This window comes from Meriones unguiculatus, chromosome 18 (genome assembly GCF_030254825.1).
Source record: "Meriones unguiculatus strain TT.TT164.6M chromosome 18, Bangor_MerUng_6.1, whole genome shotgun sequence".
Lineage (NCBI taxonomy): Eukaryota > Metazoa > Chordata > Mammalia > Rodentia > Muridae > Meriones > Meriones unguiculatus.
The window spans coordinates 32,707,978-32,718,957 of record NC_083365.1 but is presented as its reverse complement, the minus strand read 5'-3'; the positions used below and the strand labels follow the sequence as shown (position 1 = coordinate 32,718,957).

Genomic DNA, 10,980 nt, shown 5'->3' with positions numbered 1-10,980 from the left:
AAGCTGTTGTGAAAGATAGAGGAATTTGATAAGTTAGTTGTCATACACTGCCATTGTTTAAGTATTCATTGTGTAAATGTAAAGTTAAGTAAGTCATACTAAAAACAGATAATCAATAAATTCACTGCTAATGATTTCACACACTGAATATCATTCATGCTCTTGTATCTCTAAGCCTGAAATACTAAAAGTGATGCATATCATTTCCTGTTCTGCATTCTGTAATGTGCTGGCAGCTTAATTCAGCCACGATGGGGGCATTTAAAGCAAAGAAATAAGCAAAGGCTACCAATCAGGGTTTGGTTTGTTGGTTTGTTTAATAGACAAGAATGAGATAAAGAAACTGTTAATGATATAGATTTTACTTCTGAAGCATGCCATGTTAATGGTTTTTTGAGTAAATAATCTCTCAATGTTCTAAAGCTCTTGTTGACTTCAGTAAACAAGCCCATAATATATTGATAAGTAAAGCTCTAACACATGACTCTATTTATTCATGTTTTTTTTACTAGTTAATAAAGATGAATACAAGTAACATTCATGTTGGAGCTTTCCTTATACACCATTAAACACTTATTATTATCAACATTTAATGTGTAAAGATGTGGAATTCAAGACTCCAGAAACATCACAAATAATATCTTTTGTGAAATTTTGATAAGAAAGCTTTCAAAGAAGGCATCTCATGGGTAACTCTTGGGGGCAAAGTATCCAATGAAACTGTCCAAGGTTTTCTTGGGTGTTTCTTCTCTTTTCTTTTTTCTTTCTTTTTTTTTTTTTTTTACTACTTCACTTTTAGGTGCTTTTCCCTATAGATATCTCTGTCTTCCCTATCTCTTCTTTCCCTATACAAAATTTTTGTTCTGAAAGTCTTATGAGAACCGAGGCTACATCTATTTCATTTCTCTTGTTAACCCCTGGACCTGGTGTAGTTATGACATAAACAGGTACTTGATGAATACTTAAGAATCAATATATGAAAAAGATGAAAGAATGACGTTTCCTTTGTTCTTAGTTCAACTGACATGATTGGAGTTGTATAAAAATATAAAAGTAGACACAGGCACACTCACATACATACATACATACATAGAAATAGATACTCAAGTTTTAGTAATATAACTTACTAACCACAAGCTTGCATTCTCCTAGTATGTTATAGCAATGCCTTCAAGGCATAAGCCTTCTGTCTGTTTCAATAAACTATCTGGGACTTGACCCCGTGTTCTCTTTTGGTGGTGCCCATATTGTTTTCTCTTTCCTAGAAGCTAATATAATTTAAGCTGTTCAGAAATCAAAGACAAATCGGCACTAAAACTGTCTGTTTTAAGATGGACCCTGTAAGTTCACACTTCATCAGTTCTTGGCCATATTTGTAGTACCAGGAATGTGCTTCATCCTGTGGAGTAGGCCTGAAATACAAACAGAAAGCAAATGGTTACTCACATAAAAGTAATGGCACTATTGCAACCATTGGCATTTATTTCTATGCCAGTCCTTACTGCAGATCACAGATTTCACAGGTGGGTAAGGCTGTTGATGATTCCCAACTCCCCTAGCAGCCCAACTAGCTCCTTCTAATATTATGAAAGTTAGTCAGCAAGTAGAAATATTCATGATCAGTACCAGCTTGATTTTTCTGTGTCTTATGATCAATCTGTGTGGTAGCTTCAAGTTCTGGTAGGTAACCAAAAATAATGTCAATAGCATCTATGGTTTGGGTGGTATCAATTGGACACCTCTGAACACTAACTGGAGAGGAGACCTACAGTGCCTGACACTTGGCTTTTTTTTTCAATTTTATTTTTCTCATTAGTTACATTTTGTTAATTCTGTATCCCAGCTGTATCCCTCCTTCCCTCCCCAAATCCCACTCTCCCTCCCTCATCTCCTCCCTGCCCCTTTCCAAGTCCACTGATTGTGGAGGACCTCCTCCCCTTTCATATGACTCCGTTTTGTCAGGTATCTTCAGGACTGGCTGCAAAGTCCTGCTCTGTGGCCTAACAGTACTGCTCCTCCCTTGGGAGGTGGGGAGGTCAAAGAGCCAGTCATTGAGCTCCCATTAGAAGTAGTCCTTGTTCCCCTTACTATGGGAAGCCAATTGATTACTGAGCTATCACGGGTCACATCCGAGCAGAGGTTCTAAGTTTTATCCTCTCATGGTCTTTGGTTGAGTGTCCATCTCAGAAAAGACCCTGTGCCCAAATATGTTTGGTCCTTTAGGAGTTTCTATTCTTTCCACATCAAACTCCCCTTCTTTCATATGATTCCCTGCACTCTGCCGAAGGTTTGGTTATGAGTCTTAGTATCTACTTTAGAACACTGCTAGGTAGAGTCTTTCTGATGCTTTCTGCGGTAGACTCTTGTCATACGTTCAATGCATATCCCATTTGTCTTTCTAAATGAGGATTGATCATCATACCCCGTGTCTTCTTTCTTGATTATCTTCTTTAGGTGTATAGATTGCATTATGTTTATCATGTTTATCATATCTTTTAGGTCTATATAAGCTAGTATATTCCATGTTTGTCTTTCTCCTTCTGGGATACTTCACTCAGAATGATCTTTTTTAGATCCCACCATTTGCCTGCAAATTTCATGATTTCCTCTTTTTTGATTGCTGAGTAGTGTTCCGTTGTGTAAAAATACCACAATTTCTGTACCCATTCCTCCGTTGATGGACATCTGGGTTGTTTCCATGTTCTGGCTACTACAAATAAAGCTGCTACAAACACGGTTGAGCAAATGTCCTTATTGTGTACTTGAGCAAATTGTGGGTATATGGACACTTGGCTTTTTTATTTGACAATCTATTCCTTCTTTCAGGAGCATAATCCCACATGTAGAGTAACTCCAATTACTCTCTGTCTGTGTGTTTGTCTTTCTTTCTGCCTGTCTCTCTCTATCTCTATCGATCTCTCTCTTTCTCCTGTGTGTGTTTGTGTGTGTGTGAGTGTGTGTGTGTGTGTGTGTGTGTGTGTGTGTAGGAAGGGTATAAAATAGTTGGGTTTCCATATAGGTTTTCAAACATCCTTACCATTAGTTATCCCTCCCCACACCCACCTCTGCTCTAACCTCCCATGCTTCTCTCCAATAAATCTCCCATCCCTTCACATTGAGTTCTGGTAGGTCAACCATGCTCCAGTAGATGGATCCTAAAGGGTCCACTTAGAAAATATGGCAGAAAACTCTAGATTTTATGGATTGAATTTGAAGAGGGGTTCCTGTGCTTGATACTATGGGTTATGTTAGTCTATCAATCTTTTGGGGAGCAATGTGAGCCCAAATGGAAATGGCTTAATGTATAAGTGATATATATTCATATATATATCATGTGTGTGTGTGTATGTGTGTGTGTGTACATGATTTGAGCAGCATCTGATCTGAAAGCCTTCTTTCTTCAGTCTCACTTTCACGGTTCCAGAAAATACTATGCAACCTGCCAAGAGAAGCAATTAAACAGTCCGACCAAGCTGCAACACTTACAAACCACAACAATTACCAGCATGTCAGGATATTCATGAAAAGTGTTGTAAGTAGCAATGACTTGGTGGTGCCAACTGAAGGCCCACTCTTTTTATTATTATTAAATTTTTATTTTTTATATTAATTATAGTTTATTTACTTTGTATCCCAGCTGGAGCCCCCTTCCTCATTCCCTCCCAATCCCATCCTCCCTCCCTCATCTCCTCCCTGCCCCTCTCTAAGTCCACTGATAGGGGAGGACCTCCTCCCCTTCCATCTGATTCTAGCTTATCTCACCAGGAATGGCTGCAATGTCCTCCTCTGTGGCCTAGCAAGACTGCTCCTCTCATGGTGGGTGGGGAGGTCAAAGAGTTCATGCCAGAGACAGTCCCTGTTCCCCTTACTAGGGAAGGCACTTGGATACTGAGCTGCCATGGGCTATATCCGAGCAAGCGTTCTAGGTTATATCCATGCATAGTCCCTGGTTAGAGAATCAGTCTCAGACAAGACCCTGTGCCCAGAGATATTTGGCCTTTGTGGAGCTCCTCTTCTCTCCAGGTCTTACTAACTCTCTCTTATTTCATTTGATTCCATGCACTCTGCCCAAAGTTTGGCCTTGAGTCTCAGCATCTGCTTTGATGCACTGCTAGGTAGAGTCTTTCAGAGGCTCTCTATGGTAGGCTCTTATTCTGTTTCTCGTTTTCTCCTACTTCCAATGTCCATCCCATTCGTCTTTCTAAGTAAAGATTGATCTTCTTACCCGCGTCCTCCTTCTTGTTTAGCTTCTTTAGGTGTACAGATTTTAGAAATGCTCAAAGTCCTTAGCCATCATGGAGATGCAAATCAAAATGACCCTGAGATTTCACCTTACACCCATCAGAATGGCTAAGATAAAAAACTCAAGTGACAACACATGCTGGAGAGGATGTGGAGAAAGAGGAACGCTCCACCATTGCTGGTGGGCATGTAAACTTGTACAACCATTTTGGGAATCAATATGGTGCTTTCTCAAACAATTAGGAATAGTACTTCCTCAAGATCCAGCTATTTCACTCCTAGGCATATATCCAAAATATGCTCAACTACACAAGGACATTTGTTCAATCATGTTGGTACCAGCTTTATTCGTAATAGCCAAAACCTGGAAACAATCCATATGTCCCTCAGTGGAGGAATGGATACAGAAATGGTGGTACATTTACACAATGTAACACTACCCAGCAATTAAAAACAAGGAAACCATAAAATTTGCAGGCAAATGGTGTGACCTAGAAAAGATCATCCCGAGTGAGGTATCCTAGAAGCAGAAAAACACACATGGTATACACTCATTTATAAGTGGATACTAGACCTATAAGAAAGGCCCACTCTTTTTTTATTTTTTTTTATTTTTAAATAATTTTATACATTCACTTGTATCCCAGCTGTAGCCCTCTCCCTCTTTCCCTCCCAATCCTCCCCTCCCTCCCTCATCTCCTCCTTGCCCCCTTCCGAGTCCACTGAGAGGGGGTGTCCTCCTTTCCTTCCATCTGGCCCTAGCTTATCAGGTATCTTCAGGATGGTTGCAATGTCCTTATCTGTGGGAAAGGCCCACTCTTAATGGGAAAAAGTCATGCCTGACACTAAAAACCTAGCCAAAATCCCATTACTACCGAGGTTGTGGACCTTAGAAAAGTTATCTACTATGGCAATTTTGGTATAATTTGTTTCTACATTCTAAATCTTAACCTATACCCAGAGGTCAGTGTAGCTACCATCCCTGGGAAGGCTGGGATAGGGAGGGAGAAGTGGACCCAGAAGGAGATAGGTGGAGCAATGGAGAGTGAATAGGATATAAACTAACTGTGAAAAACTTAAAATGAATTTTTAAAATATGTGTTATTGAAGACAATAACAGAAGACTTAGAGATAGGAAGAAACTCAAACTTATGGAGATCACACAGCCAGCTAATATCTATTTTTTTATTAGATGCTGTTCAAGGGTTGTATTGATGGCTGTCTAAATTAAAAGCGTGAGGTCAGGATAGACACAGATTTCTCATTGCCACCACTGTAACAGGTCTTTTGACCCATGACTTTTATGATATAATGGAGTTACAATTCAAAAACGAAGCATTCGGTCATTGTTTTTACAGATTTTGAAGAAGCTTACTTCTTTATATGGAATCCCATGAAGCTTTGCAGCATACTAAATACTAAATGACTGGAGGGTGCAGATTCTTCCAGAACTTCCAGCTATATCTTATATTTTAATATCATTGTTCTGGGGTTGGGAAAGAGAGAGAGAGAGAATATAGCTGTGGTACAGCACACCTCTGCTGTTAGATAAATAAATGATAAAAACAAACTTCGAGAAGAGAATTTAGGTCTAGTGCTAGAATATAGCCAAAAGATACTAACAGATGCACAGTGAAGTCTTCCATGGAATTACTTGTCATTTTTTCTAGAATGAAAAGTAAAACCAACGGTTAATAGCATCTTAAGGTTAGGAATAATGATAGGGTAAACATTTCATAAAGGAAATTAAAATAAACACAAAAAACTTTGAAGGAAGGTCAGAGATTAAGAGTAAGAAAAACAAATGTTTTACAAAGAAGGGCATGAGTTAGTGAATATGGTCTCAATTATGACTTTACAATGTGATTGAAGATGAGGTAGGCACTGTTTTGACTAGGAGCATGTCCATAGTAATTGCTCTTTAAGCAGGGAGTGTACTAGCGTTTACTAGGAAAGCTATATAGGAAAGTCTTGTCTAAAAAATGATGGGACGTTTTTGATTTGCATTTCAAAGATGACTAAGGACTTTGAACATTTCTTTAAGTGTTCCTCTGCCATTTGATATTCCTCTGTTGAGAATTCTCTGTTTAGCTCTGTACCCCATTTTTAACTGGATGATTTGATTTGTTGGTATTTAGTTTCTTGAGTTCTTTTTTTTTTTTCAATGCAGTTTATTCAGGAACCTTGAACAATCCTCGGACCCTGGGGAAAGCCAGCCCACAGCTTAAATAGCCTCTGGGTAGCCAACCCAGGCGTGCCACGTGGGCAATGCAGATAGGCCCACATACATGGAAGCAAGCCAGATCCTCAGCCTTAGCCAAATGTGGAATTGTTCGTGACAGAGAGCACTCACCATCGGGAAGGTGGAAGGCGGAAACCAGCTCCATCTTTAAGGCATAGCACTCCGCAGCTCTCTACAGTTCCCCCTTTTTGTTTTAGACGCATCAGGCAAGAGTAGAGGTCTGATCTCTGATATTAGAAATAAATTGGGACTTTGTACCGATGTTCATTTAGGTGTCATCCACCCAAAGAGCTGTGGTATATATGCAAGATTAGAGTCTCACAACAGTGTGATGCAGCCATGATCATTCAGGCCTTTACAGCCATTGAAGCAGGACATTCTCCCCAAGCATGGTTGGATACCATAAAAAGCTAAAATGTTATGCTCAGGATGCGAGGCTAAGCACTGCACTCAGGGTCAGCCGCTTTGGACCCAGAGAAGAGCATGTCTGATTGCATGCGGGTTGATGCCCCAGGTCCCGCCTCTGAGAAAAAGGTATCGGACGGGTCTGATGCTCTTTGAGTTCTTTATATATTCTGGGTAATAGCCCTCTGTCAGACATAGGGTTGGTGAAGATCCTTTCACAGTCTGTAGGCTGTCGTTTTGTTCTGATGACAGTGTCCTTTGCTTTACAGAAACTTTACAGTTTCATGAGGTCCCATTTATTGATTGTTGATCTTAAAGCCTGTGCTGTTGGTATTCTATTCAGGAAGTTGTCTTCTGTGTCAATGAGTTCAAGGTTCTTCCCCACTTTTTCTTCTAACAGGTTTATTGTGTCTGGTTTTATGTTGAGGTCTTTGATCTACTTGGATTTTAGGTTTGTGCGATGTGATAAGTATGGATCTACTTGCATTTTTCTACATGTAGACACTGAGCACCATTTTTTGAAGATTCTCTTTTCCAATGTATGCTTTTGGCTTCTTTGACAAAAATCAGGTGTCCGTAGGTGTGTGGGTTTATTTCTTGGGTCTTAGATTCTATTCCATTGATCCTCCAGTCTATTTCTATGCCAGCATCATACCTCTTTCTATTACTGTTGCTCTATAGTACAATGTGAGATCAAGGATGGAGATTCCTCCAGAAGATCTGTTGTTGTACATGATAGTTTTGGCAATTCTGGTTTTTTTGTTTCTCAATATGAAGTTGCAAATTATTCTTTCAAGGTCTATAAAGAATTGTATTGATATTTTGATGGGAATTGTAATGAATCTGTATCTTGCTTTTGGTAGGATGGCCACTTTTACTATGTTAACCCTACCAGTCTAGGAGCATAGGAGATCTTTCCATCTTCTAATATCTTCTTCAATTTCTGTCTTCACAGATTTGAAATTCTTGTCATACAATTCTTTCACTTGCTGGTTAGAGATACACCAAGGTACTTTATGTTATTTTTGACTATTGTGAAGGGTATTTTTTCCTAATTTCTTTCACATCCCTTTTATCTTTTATGTACAGGAGAGCTACTGATTTTTTCTATCTTACACTCATCAGAGTGGCTAAGATTAAAAACTGAAGTGACAACACATGCCAGAGAGGATGTGGAGAAAGGGGAACACTCCTCCATTGCTGGTGGGAATGAAAACTTATACAACCACTTTGGAAATCAATCTAGCACTTTCTGAGAAAACTAAGAATAGTGCTAACACTCCTGTGCATATATCCAAAAGATGTTCAACCATAGAACAAGGACATTTGCTCAAATATGTTCATAGCAGCTTTATTCATAACAGACAGAATCTGGAAATAACCTAGATGCCCCTTAACAAAAGAATGGATACAGAAATTGTGGTACATTTACACCATGGAATACTACTCAGTTATTAATAACAAGGAAATCATGAAATTTGCAGGCAAATGGATAGAAGTGGAAAAGATGATCCTGAGTGAGAAAATGCAGAAGCAGAAAGACACACATGGTGTAAACTCACTTATAAGTGGATATTAGCCATATAATATAGCATAAGCATTTTAAAATATATAGACCTAAAGAAACTAAATATCAATGAGGACCCTAGGGAAAATGTTTAATTTTCATTCAGAAGAGCAAACAGGATAGATACCAGAAGCGGTTGAAGAGAAGGAAAGGACTGGAGCCTATCTCAGAAGTCCTCTAAAAGACTCCACCCAGCAGCGGATTGAAGCAAATGCAGAGACTCACAGCCAAATTTTGGGCAGAGTGCAGGGGGTTTTATGGAAGAAGGGAGATATAGTAGGACACAGAGGTGACAGGAACCACACAAGGAGACCAACAAAGAAAATAAAAGCTGGGCCCAGGAGGGACCGCAGAGACTGATGCATCAACCAAAGGCCATGCATTGAGAGTACCTAGACCCCCAGTTCAGATGTAGGCCATAGACAGTCCAGGCTTCCTGTGGGTGTTCTAGTAGGGGAAGAAGAGACAGTCTCTGATATGAACTTGGTTGCCTGATCCTTGATCACTTCTCCCTGGTGGGGTGACCTAGCCAGCCTACAGAAGAAGAGGATCCAGACAGTTCTAATGGGACCTGATAGGCTAGGATCAGACAGTAGGGGAGGGGTACTTTCCCTATCAGTGCACTAGGGAAAAGGGATAGGGGCAGAAGAGGGAGGGAGGGTGGAACCGGGAGGAGATGAGGGAAAGGTCTACAACCGGGATACAAAATGAATAAAATTTAAAACATAATAATAATAGCAAGAGAGAGAGAGTATTAAGTTTTTCTGAAATTATAAACACGTTCTGACACATTGTGAGGTATCCTGAATCCATGTTCCTATGCCATCCATGGCTGTTCACATTTGGCTCCAGAATAAATTATCTTGTGCTCTTAAAAATTAAATGATGGAAAGTTAAGGATGCTATCTTATATTATTTGAAAGACCTAAAGTTTCAGTCAGAGTCATTTTTTTCTCTGACACAAAGATAATTTTTAAATAAGGTAAAGAAAAATTTACCAGATAATGAAGAACAAAAGTTTCAATGTGTCCATATACAAAAAAACTACATGAAAATTTATCCTATTTTTACAGAACTCTAAGGACATAACCAGCAAAGGTCTTGGGATTTAAATCTCAAGTAAACTGTCATTAATGTGGCTGAACAGTAAGCTTTATCTATCTATCATCTGCCTATCATCTATTTATCTTTCATGTATCATCTGTCTATCATCTGAGTATCTATTATCCAAGTGTCTATCTACCATCTATCTCTGTCTCTTGCTTTTTTATCTCTTGCTTCTCCTTTCACTATCTTCATTTTCAGTTTTCCTTCTTAATAGTCATCCTTTACTCATCACTATACTCACTAGTTTGTTCTGCTCTCAGTCCTGTAGTGTGGTATGCTCTGTACACAGGAGAGTTCACTACAGAAAGGGAACTGATAAACCCATAAAAGTCAGTATTTGGTTGAGATTTTTAATACTAAATCTAAGACATACTATCCACTTAAGCTTAAGGCTTGCTTGCATTTGGGTCATATTCTCACATATGATCTCAATAGTTATATTCCATGGATCATGGGATCCCCAGTCCCATAATAAAGAATATAACACAATAGAGCTTCCCTTTCCTACAGTTCTGTAATTAAATTGTCTTCCTTGTAGAAAAATAAGGGATATCTCATCTTATACCGCATATTAATCAATTTATTGATTTGTAAACATCTCAATTTATAACAGCATACAGAAGCAATATTGACTGGAAACATCTATGAGGTCTGTCTCTATTTTGAGTGTATTTTAGCAGATGGAAGCTGGTATGAAACAAAGATTAATAAAATACCCTGCAGCTGAGCTCAGAAGGGAAATTCACATGCAGTATCAAACAAGAATTCTGGTGGTCTTGCTATAAGTACCCCTCTTGTCTACCTACCATCTGGATCAATTTGACAACAAATAAACACTCAGGAAGTGGAGAGGGTTTTTTTTTCCTAGTTATTAGAAAGCATGTCCTTTTCCCAGGGACCAAGATATAAAGGCAACAATCAAACCCAGCAGCCTGTTATTTCTATCTGGTTAATATCTTAGACAGTGTGAAGAGGGGGCCAGTGGGCTGGGCTTGGCACATGTTCTCATGCTGAGACTGCAAGCCAGAAATATTTTTCCTAGAAAGCAACTTAGTGGGGAGCCTCTGTGAGAGAGTGAAATATAAATTATTCATTTTCTGTTCTTTGTCTACTATCCCCAGTAAGCCTGGTTCTGCGGAGGCAAACAGAGCACACAAGTTATCATGACAGTGCTCTGTATAGTATATTCAGCTGAAAGATCACTGTTTTCAAACAAGTGTGTCTGCCACTAGGCCTGGGGGTCAGCCTGGATGGTAGTAGAAGGCAGTTTGAATGAGACACCAACCCACATATTCCCCATGTCTTGACCACATGTGGACTGGGCAAATTCTTCACTTTTACAATACCCAATTTTATTAGCTGTAAAAAGATGGCGATCTGAGGTTGTCCTAGAAAGGATAGTTCTGGAAAAGGTTAT

General features: G+C 39.2%; 1 protein-coding gene across 1 annotated transcript in view; it reads right to left on the bottom strand.

Annotated features, from left to right (window-relative positions):
• Positions 1-260: 260 nt before the first annotated feature.
• The window catches only part of Mettl15 (methyltransferase 15, mitochondrial 12S rRNA N4-cytidine), a 325,629-nt gene continuing 314,909 nt past the window's right edge, over positions 261-10,980 (bottom strand). The window contains exon 7 of the mRNA XM_060372199.1: positions 261-1,412. Within this exon, the coding sequence (XP_060228182.1) occupies positions 1,357-1,412 (56 nt within the window). The 3' untranslated portion in view covers positions 261-1,356. The remainder of the gene's footprint in view (positions 1,413-10,980) is intronic.